At 39.7% G+C, this 21515-nt stretch overlaps 1 protein-coding gene across 3 annotated transcripts in view; it reads left to right on the plus strand.

Moving 5' to 3' along the window:
• LOC136781728 (UPF0489 protein C5orf22 homolog) overlaps positions 1-21515 on the plus strand; it is a 147331-nt gene that overhangs the window by 3265 nt on the left and 122551 nt on the right. For 2 of the 3 annotated variants that reach the window (XM_066740708.1, XM_066740718.1), the window contains 2 exons: positions 1172-1317; positions 1406-1544. In XM_066740708.1, coding sequence (XP_066596805.1) covers positions 1172-1221 — 50 coding nt within the window. In that variant the 3' untranslated portion in view covers positions 1222-1317; positions 1406-1544. Of the gene's footprint in view, positions 1-455; positions 617-1171; positions 1318-1405; positions 1556-21515 lie in introns of those variants that run through there. The other variant, XM_066740731.1, reaches the window with a different exon arrangement.

A 21515-nucleotide genomic window follows, 5' to 3' on the forward strand; every position in this document is an offset into this window, starting at 1 on the left:
ACAAATAATCTTTTTATATCTGTTTCTATGTAATTAAACTTTAAAAGGATAAAATTGAAATGTATTTTATTAATATGGACTGCTTTGATGTGTTTTTAAATGAGATAGATAAAAAAGAAAAATCTTAATTTTTTGTTTGTATTATTCAAAATAGGGCTGTATTGTCTGATGGTATGATATCAATGCATGTCAGTTTACAAGAGCACGTGCTTTTGCGTCATTTCTATACATCCGTTTTTAACACCAGGCAGACAAGCAGTAGTATAGCCAGTATAGATAGGGTAGTAGAGAGTATATAGTTCCGTGTTCCGTTTTCCATTTCATGTTTGTATGTGAGACCGGTGACACCCCTCGTGACTCGTCAACAACCGTATAAATGGTCCAACCAACAACCAATTCCATCAGTGAAGTTCAGTGGCGAGGTCGTCCAGATTCCAGTGCTTGAGAGTTTGACTGCGACAACTGTAACAACTGAGATTAATAGCCTCGTAATTATAGAAGTGAACGAATAAACTTATTTCATTATTTGCCATTATTAACGTAACGAAGAAGAATGGCTTTATCTCGTAAGCGTTTTAAGCAGGTGCCAATTTATGTTGTTGAAAGTCATGACGAGGTAGGTTACCTACAAGTAATTTCATTCTTGCCATTTCCGATTCTCTATCTACCGGTGTTTGGTTGGCATGTTTTTCCGTGTGTTCCGGCAAATGCACATGTGTCAAACACGCACACACTAATAAATGTTATATGTGTATTCTAAATGTTTCCTAAAGCTCCTCGTTCGAGGCGCCACTTGTACAGTTGTGTAACTCTCTCTTTGTTTCTTTCTTGTTCTCTCTCATACGTTTGAAATGTTTGAAATTTCGATAGGTAAAAATTAAAGGATTTCTTTCAATTATGGGAAAATCAATAACAGCTTTCCAAAATACTACGTTTACTATAAAAACAAAACTAACTAACCTTATTAAATAATCCTTCAAACATTGAGTATGAAACCATAGAGCAGTGAGCTCGACTGGCCCGTTCCCGCTCTCCACTCTTCTAAATTAGTATCTTTCGCCTTATCATCCACTTCTTCCTTCTTCAGTAAATTTGCTTTTTCACTATTTTAATTTCTAATTTCCTAACTTAATAAACTATATTATTTATTCAAGTATACCTTTTTCTGTAGGTTTTACCATTTATTTATCGTTGTTTGGGATCGAAGCATTTGCCGTTTGAAGGTAATGTTTTCGTACATTTGGATTCCCATCCCGATATGCTTCTACCAAAGTCAATGTTAGCGGATACGGTATGGAATAAAGATAAGTTATTCAGGTAATTTATTTATTATATTACACGTAATTGTACATGAATAGTTATATATATAATGGAGTTTTCAATAATATTGTCGTAATGATTCAAGCGAGGTGAGCATTGAAAATTGGATTCTCCCAGCCGCTTACGCAGGCCATTTGAAAACTCTAATTTGGGTAAAACCTCCTTGGGCGACTCAAATGTCAGATGGAATATCAAACTTTTTTATTGGCAAGCACAAAGACACCCATCTGATAAGGTAAGAAATTTATTTAAAGTTGATTACTACTTTTATCTTGTAAAGTATTATACCTATTTTAATCGAACTTGCAAGGAAATTATCAGTTAAATGCGTTCGGCAAAGTGTATATATTTTGATGTTTTGAAAAAAAAATTTCGTGTTTTTTTCAAAATTTACTAATTATTCAAGCATTTTTTTTTAAAGAAAATATTTTTTCAAGCAATATCTAAGACATATGCTCTATAACAATATAACTTTTTTTATATTTAATTCTATGGATTATTTATGCACTTTTAAATGAAATAAAGGGATGAACAAAATAAATGTCATTTAGACATAGCTATACTGTATACCTATAAGTGTACAATAGAGTTAACTATATTTTTGCCTTTTTGATTAAATATACACGTATTGAAATAGATATTGTTTTGCACAATGGGCGTAGATTATAATACAATAAGGGTTGTTAAAGCATCTAGAATGTCAAAATGTTATCCCTATTCCAATAAATCTGGCCTAATTTTGCTACCTGCACTTTTTGCAGAAGCTACGTCCATCTTGAGGGTTCGTCGCTCGAAACGCTCCAGAGAATCAATGAAAAAAGACGCATATCTTCGTAATTATAAGAGATATTACATTTTTGCATAAGACCATTTTTCGAAGCTTTTGACCATTTGCATTCAGAGAAGTTTTATGCAAATTTCTGATATCTTTAACAGTTATAGAGATAAACAATCATTTCGTTACGTGCATACTTTAGGGCGTTTTGAGTGACGGACCTTATACAGAGTGTCCCGTATAACAGGGGAATAATTTAAACTACTTATTCCTGAAGTTATTTAATATATAAGAGTCCTCTAAATCATTTTTCTCTAAAGCCTGTAATTACAAAGATATTCAAATAATTAATAACGTTATATCTGGAGCGGGCATAGATTATATACGAGTGAATAATTTCTCGCGTCCATTTATAAAAGGAACGTAAAAAGTATAAACACGATATTAGAAATTAAACATTTATTAAGTTAAAGTTTAATTCTAACGTAGTTAACGTGATCGTTGTACCATTTTGAGCAGATTTTCTAACCGTTCCGAAATACAGGATCGGAAGCCAAAACTGTTCCCTTTACAAACATTTGCAAGAATAACGAAAGAAACAAAAACTGATGGTAGCCGCACATTCAAGTCTAGAGCTAATAATAAAAAGAAATAAGTGATGCAATGTCCGGGTTTGAGAAATACAAATAAATCGTCGGGTTATGCATAATTTTTAAAAATAGCTCCAAGCTTCTGTTTTCTGCAAGTTTGCACTCATTCGCCATATGATGAGCTTTAATTTGTTGAAGTATTTCTTTTTATAATCAAATGTATAACGGCTAAAGAGGAAATGTGAGATCTTGGTAGAACGTAATACTTCACTTAAGAAATAATATTGAAATATCTTTCAACAAGGTTTTATTCGATCAGTGTTTTTTAGAGTTTTCCCAATTTATCCTTAACGAGCTTCTACTTTTGGGTTATCTTAAACATGTGAAATCACAACATAACAGAATTTGCCTTCCTGAAAGCAACAACCGTACGATTCCATGCTTTAATTTGCGAATATTACAGAGCAAATAGTAGGGATAATTTAAACGAATTAACTACAAAGACGTCGTGCGTGTATATAGCTGTATGGGAGACAAAGAGTTTAAAAAATATTTAAAAATTATGCTATATAACAAAAACTTAGTTTAATAATTATTTAATTTCTAAAAGGCACATGTGATATATAACATACTATCATATATAAAATTAGTCTTAATCATTTTTATTTATTTTATCTACATGCTTTTTGTACTCTCGGTATAGTATTTTATTTTTCGTTCGCGAAAAGATTTTTGTAATAAATATTGCTGTGAAAATTGTGTAGTAACCACGAGGCACGTCGTCAATTATTTGATTATTTATTGGTTTATAATGAGATTTTATCATGGAAATAAAGAAAAACAATATTCTTTGAAAAATCCAACTGCCAGCTGATAAATATTTAAAAAATTGACGGTATTTCTTTTAAATAGTAAAAATTCACGGTAATTATTACCGGAAGATTCTTTCCGTGTATAGGTCGATACCATAAATGATGCAGCTAGAAAGAATAAATCCAATATGTTCTACAGAAATTCAACTCTTCGAGTTAATTCCTTTAATAATTGTCGTGCTTATGCTCGAGTATCAAGTTTCTTATTGTGGTATCATATTAGGCATAATACACAATAAAGTGACGTTCCACTATTTTGTTGTACGCCTCTACGCAGCTTTACGAGGTACACCCTTTGGTGCTTGGTGCTAAAGGTTCGTTGAGAAATGTAACGGAAGAGCATAACGTAACTTGGTAGCGTCTAGTCGAGTAAACAAGCTTTTCGTTATAATTATGTTATCGAGTGTCGAAGAATCGCCTTCCACACCGAGCATATAATACGCAATAGCATCGTTACATTATGCTGTTCGGTTACATACTCTTACACGGCTGGACTCACCTTAATGTTCACGGTAAGTGCACGTGTGTGTCCGTATACGAGCGAGAGAGATTTACACCGACGACTTGCCTAATAAACTGACAAGTGAAAGATGTTCGTAAATCATAGGAGACTGTGGAATTTTCTACGACGAAAGAGCAGAGAGCAGTTCTGTTTATTGACAGTCAGCCACAACAATGCCTAAATGGCAGACATATCCAAGAAATATCGAACACGATATGTACATACATCCAACGTTGGAACGTCTTCGTTGACAAAGAAGAACCGAAATATCAAGGATTCATTGTGCATTGTTTCAGCATGTTATAATTACAGACTGGAAAGACACTTTGCAAGGAATTTCTCATCTGCCATCTTTATCAGAGAAGCTGGTCGTGGTCTTTTCTTGTTTCGTCTCGCCTTCGCGCTTTATCAGCTAATCAGTTTTAGCTGCGGAGCCGTCTGAAACGTGTCCTAAGGAAGTCATATTTTTGCGAAGCTTCTCGGCAAGTGGCGACGGGACTGAAGGCGGCTTTCCTTCTATCCGCCTGTGAATCTGAGAGGCTTAAATTATTAGTCCTACCTCCCATCTACTGCGGCTCTACTACTCCTCCTACATAAAGATGATCAAAAGAACGAAAAGAATTCTTAAGCGACTGCCTCTCATTAAGCAAGGAGAAGCCGCGATACGGAATCAAATATTTGCATCCGCTTCGTCAGGCAGAAACAATAGAGTTAGTTATGACTTCCAAAACCGTTGAATTCTCCTTTGCTTTCTTCTTTTTTTACCTCTTCCTTTCTCTTTTATTCTCCTAGTCTCATCGATCGATAGCATATACTCTCGCGACCTGCACGCATAATCCAATTAATTTGCGAAAAGCAACGAGTACGAAGGTTCGATTCATATTTGGTTAGGAGAGTATACTATATCGTTATGCCAGGTTAGTTATACCGGTTACTGTCGTAACTCGATTCAAAAACCAAAACCGGTTTTTCACCATTGAGAAAATGTTTGCTTGTTAGTCAGTCCAACAATTCCTAAGAGAAAATAAGCGTAACTAACAATACGAGTCAAGAAAGTTTTATTTTTAACCGGTCCTCGCTTCATTCTCTAGTTTCCATCGACGATGTAATCAACCGGTACGTTCCGTCGTCGAAAGACGCGGTGCAGCGTCTCGACCGCATCTATACGCGAAAACATAATAATTGGTACTTACGGTTAATATGGCCTCTTTAAGGTTTTAGACTGGTTTTTCCATCACTTGGGCGATAAGTTGTAAAAATTGTATATTTCCATAATTAATTCAATCATGCTCAATCGTTTGAGAAAAGCAAAAATAAAATTTAATTATACATATATATATATATATATATATATATATGAAAATGTAGCGGTTATTGGAAAAAATTGTAATTAACTATATCGCCAGTATATACAGCGTGTGTCGTCGGTATAACCATAATTATAGCAACGTGTGTTTTTTAACTCGTTTAAAATTTTATAATAGAATTTTACCTCGAAACTAGAGTTTCTATTCTAATTGTGATCTCATTTATGGTTAAAGAAAGCATTCCTCTATCGTACGATTAATTTTCTCGTTGGTTTTTCAATCCTTCGGAATAAAATAATGGAGTGAGATGTGAACAAGTTTTAGAATAAATAGGTATGAGAAAGGTATATCTGATAAATGAATCTTATCAAGATTTCTATGCTGAAATTACAAAGTGAAAGAGGAAGGAAGGAAGAATTGAGAAATTGTTGGATAATAGGGGGATTGGGCCTGGGAGAGCAAGATGGTAATATTACCGGTTTGGAGGGATATGTGCAGGTGCTCCTCAAACAGGTATACGTATATAGATGTATTATATTAATTATACGGAATACAGCATGGCAATGTAGAAAGTAAAGTACTAGGTATCAACGTCTCTTCTTATCCTTGGCAAGGTATTATCCTACGTTTTTGTTTACATGCTGTAAAATAAAACTGAAAGTGAAGATTGTTTACGTTAGCAGAGCAGAGCAACAGCAAAACAAGAGAAGCAGCAGGCTGTATTCGTAGAAAGCGACCATTCGGTAGGTATATATATATATACGCGCATTTAAAACGTTCTTTCAACCACTCGAAAGCAGTGCGACGTCAGAAATCCTTAACGAGAATCCTCGAGCACCGACACTGGTCTACGTTATATAGGCGTTCGCTCCCTCGACAAAGACCTCTTCTTTTTTTTTTCATTCTTTACAAATATGCTTCGTGGTGAACTCTCCTCTACATGGTATATCGGTTAAAATTTTCGTATCGCGCAATTATGTTCAACTTTTTGATACTTCTGGTGGTAGAATAATGGAAAATGGTATACTGGATGATAAATAAATGGGGGGAAAAGGTAGAAAGAGGGAAAGAGAGAGAGAGAGAGAGAGAGAGAGAGAGAAAATGCATCGGTCGGTAGAATTCTTCGAGTGTAAGAAACTCGAGAGGGTTCGGCGAAATTGGGGAGTCTCGAGAAGTGGTACTTGTAGAGTTTGGATGTGAATGAGCGAGGGGTAGCATGGCGCGCGCAAAAGCTCACCATGCTCATGTGCAATAGTCATGGGGAGCCGTTCACCGTCCGCTCCCATGTTGGTATTTTCAGCCCTGACTCTTGTTGCCGAGTGCACGTCAGCCATGTTGTCGGGGGTGTGTCGGAGGGTGTAACCAGAGTACCAGTTGCCATGGTCACGTGGCTACTGGCAATCAGCCCTAGCGAGATGGAACGTAAGCACAAAGAATGGCTCCGACTCCCGAGTCCCGACGGCCACGGAAAAGCTCCGGCCGAAAGCTTCTTCAAAGATGCGTTATACGAGTGCGCAGTCCAGTTCTGCACGGATTTTGCGTTGATTTCAGCGACGGCCAGTCAGCCGACGAAGTTTTACGACGCGAGGGCTGAAGGAATAAGGTGTGGGCTCGGTCTACTCTGGTGCCGCAGTTCTGCCGGCTGCACATGCTCCCGTGTATCGCTGATGCCGCAATCGCTGTGGCAGCAACGTCGAAAAGAGGAGAGGGAGAGGGTACCAGGCCCGATCAATCCTGAACAACCTATATGCATATAGTTCTAATCATTTGTAAAATGTCTGCATTCCAGATATACTTGAACAGTTAGAGTAGCCATGTTGTGTATTAGACGGCAGAGAGTAGTGAAACGAATATTTTCAATCAGTCGAGTAATCTCATCGAGCGTAGCCGTCTCGGATGACCGACCAAGGAATTTTCCGGCCGTGCGTAATCGCCTCTCGTGAATGTCTCCGCTCTCCGCTAATTCTCAACTGCCTTAAGATAGTTGTCGCGCTAGATTATCTACTCTACTGATCAAACATGTTTTAAATTTGAAATAAACAAAATCCTGTTTTATACTTAAATAATTAACGCTAAATTATCGCAGAGCAGCTGACAAACTGTATTAAATAGAAATATTCCTTTTTTATATGTTGCATTTGATGTCGGTTTATGTAATATCTGTATTTTTCCTTATTATCTTCATGCATAGTTCTACTTTTTTTTTTTACTAGTTATTTTTGTCGTTAAAATTTTTCTTCCAATTTACGATTTTCATTTTTTATTTGTTTTATAGATGTACAAATCAAACATTAATTCTTCTCTCGTTTAAATGGTTACGTTTTTAATTAAAGAAAATAAATTTGTAAGTATACGTCAAACGTTTTTTTAAACATTGGAATGGTGAATTTTTCGAGTAGGTATGTATTTTAGTGATCAGAATTTGTCCTTAAAAAAGAAAATTGAACACAAAATGAGAATTTCTTACAGAAATGACTCGAGACCAATGGGAATATTGAAAGAATGTAGGTATTAAAATGGTATGTGATAACAGTATAAAAAAAATTGTTTTATATTGTTCTCCCAATATTTTTCGGTATTGCAGTCTCAACTATTTCATTATAAAAGAGGAATTTTTTTATTTTTGAAATTTGAAATATGTCTGACTAGTATAGTAGATAAAGCACCTTAAGGAGCTTTCTGATACATACAATAGGTAAATTTTAAGAGTTAGTAAACAAAAAATAATATTATTTATACAGTTTACAATTTATTAATAGAATCTTTAGCTAAACATAAGTATATTTTAATCATTAAGTTTTAGATATTTTATATAGTTTGTTTTTCGATCAGAGAAGAGGCCTAAAAAAACGCGGAATGGTTGTGGTGACGGTACTTGCGTCTCTTCTATTAGTCTGAAGCAAAAAGTTTTGATAGATTATTGTTCTGGAGGATTGTTACTGTATCCTGGATATAGTGGAGTCATTTATTTGAATATGTAATTTTTCTTTTTGTTTTATATATTCAACAGAAACATGAATTTTTATTAAAGATCCTAAAGTAATAATGTAAAGACGTACGATAAAAAATGTTTTGTATCTACTATTAAAGAAAACAAAATTGATATGAATTCAAGGGGAGAAGAGTTCATAATGGATTTGTTTTTAGCTCTGAAAATGAAAATATTAAATTGATCACGCTCATGAAATTTTTGCATGTAATTATTGTGGAACGTGCATATTTTAAGTTTCCCTTAATTCTTTCATATTATTCTAATCATAATTGTATGTTCCCCGAGGGCCCAACAATTCACAATTTCGCATTTTTGGCAAAAATTCTCTAATTTTTTATATTTGGCTTTATTTATATGAGCGCAAGATCGCAGCACCTTGTAATAAAAATTTATTATAAATTATACTATGACAGACAAATCGTACATAAAGATAAGTATTGCGACATTGTGTGTGCCTTCATATAAAACAGTAAGTAAAAACTAAAAAGATTAATAGTATTTGCGACCATGCGTAATTGTGAATCTTGAAACCCTTAGGGTATATACAATTACTAAAGACAGTATAAATAATGATGATGTGAACTTGAAATACATGTTTTAAAATAATTAAACGCGGAGACTTTACATGCGTCATCAAAATAATACATTTTTCATCATTTCTAGGCGAAAAGAACCTTTTTTGATCTTCATTTTTTTGCTCATTCCACCAGGAAAAAAAACATCCCTTAATAAACCACAATGTGCGACGCGACGACCACGCATCCATTTCCTCCCTGATTGCACGCTGTTCAATCACAGGTTTCCTTTATTACCATTGGTTAAATAACAAAAAAATAGAAAAAACTAGAGAAAAATTACAATATTTTTTATAGAGTTAAGCAACGAATCTATAAAAATTGTTCATTGTTAACAAGTGTAGTTTTCAGTCGGATGGTTGGTCCCCTTGATTGAATGCGTATTGTGATTGAATAATTTTTCTTAGTAAAAGGAAGAATGGAGTGGGGGGGGACTGGCTAGAGAATCGCTCATTGTGCCGCGAACCGGCAAAAATGATCACGTGAATGACTGTAGGAGGGTGGGTGGAAGGCTGGACAATGAAGGAGAGCAGGCCACGTCAGCGGACACTTGCGCTTTGCAGAGATCGTTTCCAGTAGATCCAATGTCCGCTTCTCAATGTTGTTCCTCGTGCCTCTCGTATAAATAATCTTTCTCCAAACCACGTCAATGAAGAAATCGTTGTGAAAATTGCTCATTATTTTGCAACATTGTGTCTCCCAGGAAATACACGTTTCATTAATAATTCCTCTGGTTTATGCAATTTGTACAATATCCCATTCGTGTAAATAAGTGTCTGCAAAGGAGGAGCGTTTCTTGAAAAATCTTTTAGAAGGAAGAAAGAGCACTCACATTTCTTTTCCTTTCGTCTACAGAGAGAAAAGCATCAGCTGTGATGATTGATAACAGTTCCGATGGTCGTTTCTTCACGCGTTTATATTTCTTGGCTTCCCTCTCTCTAAGAGTAGAAAATTGGCTTGTGGACGATTGACAATAGGGAGTCAATCACGTCTAAACTCGTGTCAGCAGCAGCAGAGTAATATTCAACGTGCTTGAAACGAATGCTACATTGTTAGCTCTGCTGGTATGCTTACATGGCCTCGTGAGCGGGCAAAGATAAGGCAATCTGCCGAGTTGAAAGCATATGCGGGCAATTTTCGTAAATCACCAAAGGCTTTCCATCATTGCTAACCTGCTGAAGCTTCAGCATGACGCGCCTGTATCCTTAAGTTGTCGAGAATGTGACAAATAATTAAGTCTCGGGTTTCGTTATCTGACGCTAATGTATTTTTCATATTTCTCCCGTAAAACAACCGCCGCAAGTGCATTTTATTACGCATCGGTGCGTAAAATACATCATTAATCAAATGTGTGAATTGTTAAAATCCTTAAATCTTAAAGTCTTGTTATTTACTCGTAACTTGAGCTTAGTTGTAGCTCGTTTAGATCGAAGATATATTACACTACTCGTACACCGTGTATATCTGTGTATCTGCTATATAGTTTATATAACCATAGATTCCTGAGATAATTGTAAATAAAATATGATATAAAAATTGTTTCTTTTACCCCTCATTACCGAAATATTCAATTTTTAAATCAACTTGCAGCACGCCACGTAAAACTAGAAGCATATAGTTTTTGTTTTCCAATCATAAATCTTTCATAAATAAAATTGAATTGAAATTCATCGAATGCCAAATTTTCATTAATATTATTTATCGCATCTGTTATATTTGAATGAGGAATAATTTTAATAAATAAAAAGAATCAAATAACGTTTGAGGAAAGCTATTTTTCCAACGTCATTTTATTCACGTTGATAGTATTAAATAAGTTTTCATTCAACCATCTTTATTAGGATGATTTATAGTTGGAAAACAAAAATTGGACGAGTAATTGTACAGTGCGGTAATAGAGGCTTACTGAGAGACTAAGAGGGAAGGCTGTTATTATAGCTTAGATATTTCTCTATTTAACACGATAAGCTACTTAGCGGATTTAAAAAATGAAAAATGTTAGAAATAAAATTTGCAATATTTTTTTGCTTACGATTAATTCAGAAATCTATGATTCTAAACTATGGGGGGGGGCATATTATAGCTTTATTCCATTGCTGAGAGAATTTGTGTGCCGTTTTATCTTCAGAGAGCACAAAGAATTATTATTATTTAAATATTTTTCTTATCTTCTATTGAACGTTCCCTAGTCTCTCTTTACTCTTTTATCTATCTTTGCTTATCCTCTATCAGTCTTTTGTTTATTTATTTATTCATTCATCTCTTTTCTATTATCATCAACATTGAACGTCGTGTTTCCTCGTGAAAGGAAAATAAAGATGAGAGTACGTACCTAATCAGCTTGAAAAATATTGAAATTGGTAAAGGTCGTTGTTATTTTGTCTGACTGCTGCATTATCATCGGAGAGCGAGTTCCTTCAAAATACTTCTCTGCTTATTCACCGCTCTGAATTCAATACTTGGTAAGTGGCTCCCTCTGTGTGAAAATGATGTACTCGAAGCGTGTCCTGCAGCCAAATCCTTGATAGTCCTGCGACTATCTATTTTATCTAAATCTCGACATTTTAATAGTTCCAGAAAATACATCATATGCTTTATCCAAAAATAAGATGGGTACATTTTATTCTGACTAAGAGTGAAAATAGAAAATTGCAAAATATAATAAAGATTAATTCAGCGGATCACGGTAGTCCCACACTAAACTATCGATATTGTCCTGCCAAGATAGAAATCTGCTTTTCCATCGGAATGTGTTTGCTTTTCTGATCGCCGGTAAATACACAGAGTCTCGCGAAAAGTCCGCGTATAATTGTTGGAACGAATTGATGATTAGGCGCAACGCGACAGGCATGATTGGCGACTAGCTTTAGCGGAGAGAATTTGTCTTTGCTTGAAAAATAAGGCACGTTAGGTAAATAGAAAGGAAACTGGTTGAGGGGAGGGGGAATGGGGATAGGGGTTGAGCGAAGCAGCGATACACGCGGTGTGAAAAGAGCTTTGGAGATGCGGAACGTCAACGGTTGCAGCCTACGAGCGTTCCTCCTTTGTTTAATTACAATACGAGCGCTCATGGAGCATGTAGACAGGGTAATTATTGGTTACAATGAATGGGAGCGGGCTTATTCAGCATTTTTTGTTCTAGACCTCAGTAACATTTGGCATCCGGGGCTTATGGAGGAGTTGGAAATCGGTCCGTTATACACGTATACCTATATACGCTTAGATTGCTGCTGCTACTATTGTGCACTCTTTATTACGTAGCCATCAATGCTCCTTCACGATGTAATTTATAAATTCTTCATCCAAAGGTCCTTCTGTCGCATCAGCCAGGACTCTCAAATTTTTCACGTTCGTGTGCGCGTCCAAATTTATTCCTCCGTAGGTTTATTTATTGGCAGAAGAATCCCTCTCTCCCTCTTAAATATCTGTTTGACCTGGCAATGAAATATTTGCGAAGGGAGGAGGGGGGACAGGGATGTATCTCGATACGGTGATCACAGTGGCAATGGTTAGTGAGTTATATAGTGGGATATTGCGGGAACCTTGTCGGGGTCCTTGTCGCGCTATAGAGTTTGAGGGAATCAAAAGGGTTTAACTCGAGCAGGTCCCACTTTTGCGGGACCTTGTTAACCCTTTGGGGTTGTCTCGACTCCCGAGTCAGCCCGGCCCAGAGCCCAGCCCAGACCAGACCGAGCTAGTCGTCCTCGTGTCGACTCTGTGGATTCAAAGGGTTCCTCGTTGCATCCAAGGATCAGTCGATCGCTGCAGTCACTGCTATCCAGGACTCGTAGCACCAGTGACACAGCGAATCTATGGTGAATTATTTTTGGTTGGTTAATCGAGTACCATTGTGACGTCACGACTCTCGAAGTCGGTTGAAACTTCACGCGTCCTCCCTTTGAAAATCTATTATTATATTATTCGAGAGTCTATTATAACGTGTAATTAGAGGGTAAGTATAATGTAGTAATCGATACAATGTTTGGGGTAAGTATACTGTGTATTTTTGAGTCCAGAGAGAGAGAGAGAATTGTGTCGACATTGTCGAATACAAATTCAAAGGGTTCTTCGTCGAAGGATCGGTCGATCGTTGCAGTCCCTCCTATCCAGGACTCGTACCAACGATATAGCAAATCTGTAGTGAATAATTTTTAGTTCGTTAATCGAGTACCCTTGTGACGTCACGATTTTAAAAGACGGTTGAAATTTTGCAGGCCTCGTTTGTAAATCTATCGCTACGTAGTTTGAAAGAGTATTATAATATACTCTTATACAATCGTGTTGTTGATTTTCTACCGTATCTCGTTTATCTTCAATTTTCTTAGCAGAACAAAAAACCCAAGATTGAAATAGGGTGTCATCCCCATATTATTCTTGGAGTCGTATCCATATTTCACGAGTGATTCGATTCCTTCGTGAATAGAAATATAATAATCGTTCACTTTTTTTCACTTCTGGCTGTCACTAAAAACAAAATAAATATATATAAATACTCGCCAACTGTACCGATCACCTTCATAAATACTATGCAACCACCCTATGAGAGTTTCTCGAAACCGGAGTTTGACCAAGGCGCAGAAATAAAAATTCTGCTTTATATATATGTTGAATCTCATAAGTTAAGAGGATAAATATAGTAGTAATCGAGACGAGGTTGGGGGTAAGTATACTATATTCGAAGCTCGAACCCGCGCGCGCGAGAGAGAGAGAGAGAGAGAGAACTGTGGCGACAGTGGCGACACCGCGCCGTTGGTTGAAGGGGATTGAAATAGAGAACGGGGGAGGCAAATTAATACGGGCGGGCAAAGAGGGCTTGGCTAACGAACGAGCCGACGCCACGGCCAACGCAGAAGGCAGCCAAGTCTAGTGCCGACCAGCGCCGCGACGCCTCACCCTCAAAAGCTCTCTCCTTCCTCGCTGGACGCTCGAGTGTCAGTCGGTCATTCGCATAACGCACCACAATCTTCTCTGCCCATGATTTTTAACACCGTCCTCTATATATTAATACCATAGCTGCTAAACGGTCCAATTGTGTCAAGTGCAAAGTTCATAGTTTGGTGAGGATGGGCAATCGAGCGAATGCAGCAGCAGCGCTCTGTCGTGCATACACTGTGAAATTCATTAAACTTCGTTTCCCTCTGTCACCTGTCCTGGCTGTAACCCGATCGTTGCTTTTTCATACGAAAATGCAGATTCTACCCTTTTCCCAGGAAAATATACGTAGGATGGGGGGGGGGGGAGGGAGGGGTGTAACGGCGGGTGGCACAACTGGAAAGGAGAGGGAAAGCAACGCGAGAGAGGAAACCGAGGAAAGAATACGCTTTTCCAGCGGAGAGGGTGGGAAATGCGCAAGGATCGATAAAGGGAGTCTCGCGGTTACTTAGAATGGACCAGCACACTCTCCTACTATATATATATACATATAACAGAGTACCACGCTTCGTTACGATTCTTTTCCAAAAACTGTAGAGCAATATTTATAAAAATATAACGAGCGTTGGGGAGAGTTCTTCCGCCATGCACATATACACGTTTACATTCTTTGTTTCTCTTCTTCGGGTCCTCCAGTTCGAATACAACGGTTCGTAGTTATAGATGCGTGTTTGCAAACGAGAGAAGAAAAGCTGCAGCACAGAGTGTGTCGGGTGTTGGTCGAGGAATGGGAATAAGGATGTAAGGGGAGGCATTGCTAGTTGTGCGGTATATATATATATATATATATATGTATATATATATATATAGCATAACTCGCATACACGGCTTCTTCCCGATAGGTATCGAATGCTAACGAAGCCGATAGGGCTGGACGCGCGGGCTGTTTCTGCGCTCGGACAGGACAATAACCGGTAAACGTATGTCCGTCCATCGAACGAACGCCTGCTGTCTGGGGGAGCAGGTGCGACCGTGACTTGCTTGCACGCGTAACTCTTTGCCTCGCTGTCTCTACACCAAACTGCAACCTTCTCGCGAAACTGACCGTTTTGAATATTGATGCTCCGTAATCGAGCCAAGAGTGCAAAATGCGAGTACAGCGAGCATCGTGCAAGATAAAGACACGCACGTGCAATCTACGCGTCCGTCGATACACATTTCCATAAACGCACGTGTGTTGGTATATGTATGTATATGACTGTTATGGGCAGCTTGATGAAAGGACAACGGGAACGCACGCAACAAATGCCACGCTAATTTATGCACACGCATTTACCTTATCTTTAATAATCTATCATATATGTTTTTATCTCGTCGGGTGTGTATACATATATATATATATATATATATATTCGCATATAGCGATTGTATCGAGAGGATCGTTTAATTGAATTATTATGCGCGAAGAGGAGGAGGAACACGGTGTGGCAGTTGTAGTGGCTTAAGTAGCAGTGGCAAGAGCTATAGTAGAACCGTGACTAAGCGTTTGTACTTTTTCCAGACTCACCCCGCCATCTCCTGCATAATGTCCAAGCTCGATTGCTGTTTATCGATGATTATTGGCGGCAAATTGGAAGGAATCGTCTCTGGTGCTACTATTTGCTTTTGTAACTGTGGCAGGGAGAGGTATATATATATATATAGAAGGATAAATGTGACAGAGGGACGAAGAAGAAGAAGAAATTAAAGAGAGAGTAAGGAATCGAAGATTCATAGCGATGACTCGCGATGATCCCCCAATATAAATAAGCCAGCTTCCTCGACTGTGGATGAATCCGCAGTGGGAGAAAGGGTGGAGAGGCAGGGAGTAAAATACGTAGCAAGGATGATGGGAAAGGGAAAGATCTATATGGAGGATCTACAGCGAGTTGCATAACAATGCAGGCGATGTTGCCTTCATGCATAAGTATCTATGCAAACCCAATAGCGATTCTGAAGAGGCACGACGCGCGGCGAGATAATATTTTCATATGAATACAAATGGCCCTCTTTCTCTCTTCCTTCGTTACACGGTAGAAAATAGGATTCTTCCTTTTGCTCGTTTCGCATACGGATAGCAAATCTTTATATATATGTATATATGCCAGACTATACTTTATTATACCATACTGTAGATTTCGTCAGAGTGAGAAATCTGCCAGGCGAATCGCGCGCTTGCGACTTTTCCATTCCCTCCAGTTATTTGCGTTATCGCAACGCTCGAGACTCTCCTCAGCACCGCTATATATATATATATATATATATATATATATAGCGTATACAGTGCCACAGCGCATATATCGCCAATGCGTTATACCTTTTGCAATTTACCTCGAATTACCTAGCAGCAGCTTAATTGCTAGACAACGATCGTTGTTGCTCCAATCTGTTGGCGTAGGCGTTTTATAGTTTTGCTCGGAGTGTTGGCCGAGAGTGGTGGGTAAACGGAGAGTGCGAAGGAGACTTTCCGAGAACTCGGTGGAGAGCGAGAGAGGCCGGAGATAAGGAGAGTAAATAAATATTCTTTGAGGTATGGTAAGTATGGTGGTAGTGGTATATGGTAGTAATACACGTATAACGAGATGTAAACGAAATCCATAGAGTGAAGGGTACGAGATAAATCTATAAGGAAAGAAATTACAAGTTGTGCTATAATATAACACTGAGTATGGAAACTGGGTCCGCTCGTTAGTTGCGTGAGACCTTTTAATAAGCGATCATTGAGCATTCTAATAACTCTCTATTCCGTGTGTGTGTGTGTGTTGAGATTGTATATAGCTATATATGAATATATATAGGAATGTTAAAATTTGCGAGAAGAGAGAAGAAGGTAAATATGCTGTTGGTCGAGCAATCTAAATACTCGAATGTAAATCGTATTCCATGTAGCAAAGAGCAAGTTCAGAGTTCTTGTAAATGCTTTCTTCGTGCGGTAGACGTCGCTCTTGGCAATATTGACGGATAAAAGCGAGAACGTGAACGAGCTCTCGAGGGATCCAAGGAAGCTCGAGTAATAAGAGCGGCCTAAACTCCGCGAATCCTTTTATTAATCCGCGTGCTCCAGGATTGGATTTAAAATCCCGAGTCGACGGCTTCCTCTTTTCTCATCCGCTTTGCACTTTCTCGCATCTTTCTCTCAACCTTGGCGCGATCGAATCAAATACAGACGCGATGTTCTTTCGGAACTCGCAGTTTCGAGATATATATATATATATATATATATACGTGTTATATGATAAATATATCCATTATAAGTATATGTGTCTATGTATATGTATATATATATAATATAGAGGACCGCGACGTCGGTGCTACGTGCTCGAAGCAGTTAGCTTTATTGCAGAGCGCGCGGGACTTTTTAATATTGCTTTGGCGCGAGCACGCCTGCCAACTGACAAAAAGAAGAAAGAGGGAAGGAGGCGCTAATGGAGAACGTTTTTGCCCTAACGACCGTGGAAAAGGGACGGAAAGGGAGACACCCGAGATTACGAATCGGAACGGGGGCGGTTTTCCGTCAATGCCATTGTTGCTTAGACTCCACTTTTCGCACTCTTTTTTTTTCTTTTTTTTTTTTTATTCACATCGCTAGCTCGTCATTGTTTTCTCGCGCTGGATAATCGACGTTCGACTTTCTTAACTCTATATGTATATATATACACCATGTATACTATACTCGGTATACTGGAGAATAATACACGACGAGAGATGGAAATATATTCGAACGACAGCCCTCCTGAAAGGGAATTAATTTGACATATTTTAAAAGTTTGAATATCGCTGGTGGTTGCAAAGCCGTTTGAGCGCGGATAGCGGGATATGGTAGGATGGAAAGAGTCGAGCAAGTCGAAACGAGGTAAGGTATAAGAGGGAGGAGAGAGAGGGAGAGAGACGAGGTGGCAGGAGGCGTCAAGCAAGCGAGCACCAGCACCACCAACATCAGCACCAGCATCAGTACCAGCAGCAGCGGCCTACCTTTGGGGAGAGTCGAGTAATTTTAAAGCGATTTTTAGCGAAATAAGTTTACGTTGATGTCGGGAGCGAAAGCTTTAGCGTAGATTTCTATGATCGAATCGGGAATGAGAATTGGTTTGATCGGTGATTTTCGCTGGGATCGATAGAGCTGGAATCGCGCGAGGGCTGAAATGAAAATTTTGAAGAGGAGAGAGGGTCGAAGTCGAGCTGCGAAAAGAGGCAAAGGAGAGCTTTATCCCTGTTCTGCGGAGAATAGCGTAAAAATAACGAATTGTGTCTACCTCTTTGGTAAAGTGGGGGGGTTAGGGTGGTTGAGAGGAGAAAGGGAGATGGGTGGATGGTACACTTCGGGCTATGGGAATCGTGTACGCGGCCTGGCATGAATATTGCCAATTTACGGCTGCTGGAACGTACGGCTTTCTCGTCTATCGTCTCTCTCTCTCTCACGCATACACACACACACACACACACACACACTGTTCCGCTTTGCCCATACCACCGTGCAGCCCCCCCTGAAGCAGCCAGCAGCCCGCCTTGGGAGGAGAAAACGCGAGGAAAAACGATAGAATCCATCGTATCGAGAAAGAAAATTTGCGTTGTGCGGGAGAAAGGGGAGTCGGAGAAAGAGAGGTAGCTTGACGCGATATTGGAAAATGGCGTCGATGTGTGCGAACGCGGAAGGTGGAGGGAGGGTGGGTGGCTTTACCCTCGGGAGTGGGGAAAAATAAAATAAATTGCTCAACATATCCAATAAGGTGGCAGAGCCGTTGCCCGGGCGACGCCGACTCACTACTACCTACTCTCCTCTATGCTTTTCCAACCGGAGAACTCTTCTCCTCCACTTTTTTCCCCTCCCCCTCCCCTTCCCCTCTTCTCGTACACCTCTTAGCCAGCTACGACGAGGTAGCTCGAGATACCTGCGAACAATAGGACCAAGAGGAACATCGTGTGCGCCGGTATATATATATATATATAGTATATCCGCGCCTTCCTCAATTGTCTTTTTCTACTCTCGATTGGCAACGTCACCGAACACGTACATATATACGGACAGCGACTTTACGCTTATATATGTATATATATATATATACATATAGAAGTGTATGTATAAGGTAGGACGCTGAAAGATGAAGCACGAAGAAGATAGACGTGCGCGGAAAAGAAAATCGAGGGTGGTTGGGGTGGCCCCAAACCACGCCTCGTACGTGAGGCATGCGTTTGAGATACGCTGCGAGGAATAAAGAAAGCTTCCTTCCGATTGGTCCTCCCTGTGTTACCACGTTATACACTCGTTCGTGCGTTTGCAGCTCATATATATGTATATATATATATATAGGTTCGCCGTGTGCGTTGGCTACCATCTTAGAAAATCGGCCAACTCCCATGAAAGGGGAAAAAAGAAACGCGCGGTCGAAAAGAAGCGAAGCTCCTTGAACGCGCGAGCAAAGTCTCTGCTTTGGCCAATGTGTGTGCGCCACATGTGCACAATTGTGCGCAAGCTCGCTCTCTCTCGCTACGCTAGACTCCACCCTGCTAATCAATCAACTCGCCTGCTTCGCTACATGCATGTATATGTATGTGCTTTATATACGTATATTATATATGTATCAGAGTCACGCATTCAATTCTCCGGCTGTACGAGCCATAGCCTTGATTTTTTATTTTAACCCCCCTCTTCTCTCCTCTCTCCTATTTCCTATTCCAAATTTACTTTTCGTTCCAAAAGTCCGCGATGCTCGAGCTGCTTCCTCCGAGATACGATATAACACGATCGCCAATGTTTAAGCACTTTAAAAGGCAACGCGATGGTGCAGACAAGGCACAAGTTTCGCCTAACAACGGTTTGCTCGAGAGAGAGAGAGAGAGAGAGAGAGGGAATGTAATGTGTTCCAGGGGATGAGAGCTCCCCCGCCCTTCTTACTCTCTCTCTCTACAGTCAAGCTCTTTCAGGGGTAGCTTTAACCCTTTCCTTTTTTATTGATTTTTAGCCCGAGACGAGCGAGAAAGCTCCCGAGCTGGCCCACGTGCCTCACTCTCTACTTTATTCTATTCTCTACTCTACTCCACTTCACACCACTTCACTCTACTCCCTAGACTTTGTTCTACCACCCACTTCATATCACTCTCCATCCAATCCTCTCTCTCACGCACACACACACTCAGTCTCCTCTTTGACTTTTCTCACCTGAAAAGCTTTAGCCAGCACGTGACTCTCCGGCAAACTTCTGTATCAAGTGAATTAGCGATCGTCTCGACGTTCCTCTTTCTCTCTCTCTCTCTCTCTCTCTCTCTTCTCCTTGGAAAGCATTAAATTTATCTATTGTACAATAACGCTGCAGATTACAAAATGTTGAGCGAGAGCTGTTGGAAGTTGGCGGAAAATTGAAAAATAATAAATTGCCAAACTACTTTAAAGAAATTAGCGTGGCTCGCCCGAGATGCTCCTTGCTGGATCCTTTTTTTTCTCTGCCTGGCCGCTCTCGCCTATCCCACGCAAACTTTACGATATTGATTAATTCGTTTAAAAAGTTTCCTCCTGTCTGCATCCTTTCGCATTCCACGTGGAGCTATCGCTGTTAGGTATATATACAGAAACACGTGTGTACATAAACACACACACACATATATATATATATATATATATATATATATATATATATATACAATTCTAAAAAAGGAATAAACCAAGCAGAAGGAATTCCAAGAGTTTAAAACGAATGGGAATAAGGATCGAGAAGGACGGACGTAGATTCGTATTTGGATGTTCGCAGAGTGATTGGCGAAGATGTTGCGTATTATTGGTCAGGATAGCGACGGGGTCGATGCGAGCGAGAGGTTGCTCGCTGCATGGGAATGAAGAATAGCGAACGAAATGGAAAAGCTTGAAAAGTTTGCGTTCGCGCTCGCGCCCCGTCACGACGACGACGACGACGACGACGAGAAAGCTTGGCTGCACCGGCTGCACGAGCCAGCCCTTTTCCATCCTCCTTCCCATTCCGGGGATAAAGGTCTGAGAAAGAAAGTACATTGGAGATGGAGTATAGAGTTGTGCGCGTAGCTTTGGAGTGCAAGCGTGGCGATGTGTGGGTGTATGTCGAGAGAAAGGAAAAGAGAAGATATCTGGAGAGTCGCGCATGCGCCTGGCTCTGCGTCAATACGCTCTGCACACGCTACCCTTTCTCTATCCTGTCCCCTGTACTCCCCCCCCCCTTCCACCTCCTCTCCCCGTTGCCGGCCTTTGTCGCACTTAAACGGAAGAAGATCGACACTTGTAAATGGAAAGGAGTGGAGGAGCAGGGTGAGGGCTCGGAGTGTGAGGAATAAAGGCTAGGCTCGCGACTCTCCTTCATCCACTCGTACATAACTCGCGTCGTCCTTGCGCGCTCATAATTATATCTATATACATACTGAAGAGCTTACAGCGATCGCGAGTAATTATCGTTAACGGGAATTTTTCTGAGGGTGAAAGGGCGCGAGCTACTTTTCTCTACTTTTCTCGCTGGATGATCGCTGAGGTGTTGCTCGCTTGAAAAAGAGTCGGGAAGGAAAGGGCGGAAGGGCGACTCGTCGAGGTGCAGGAGAAACGTTCAAAGGGAAAGGTGGTACAGTACAGAAGCGACCTGAGCAAAGCAATTTTGTCTCGTCTCGAGTGCGTTTACAACACAGTGCGTCTCTCTCTCTCTCTCTCTCTCTCTGCCT

The sequence above is a fragment of the Prorops nasuta genome, unplaced genomic scaffold, assembly GCF_024137725.1.
Source record: "Prorops nasuta isolate Cenicafe-Biocafe unplaced genomic scaffold, Cenicafe_Pnas_1.2 PNAS00002, whole genome shotgun sequence".
Classification (NCBI taxonomy): Eukaryota; Metazoa; Arthropoda; class Insecta; order Hymenoptera; family Bethylidae; genus Prorops; species Prorops nasuta.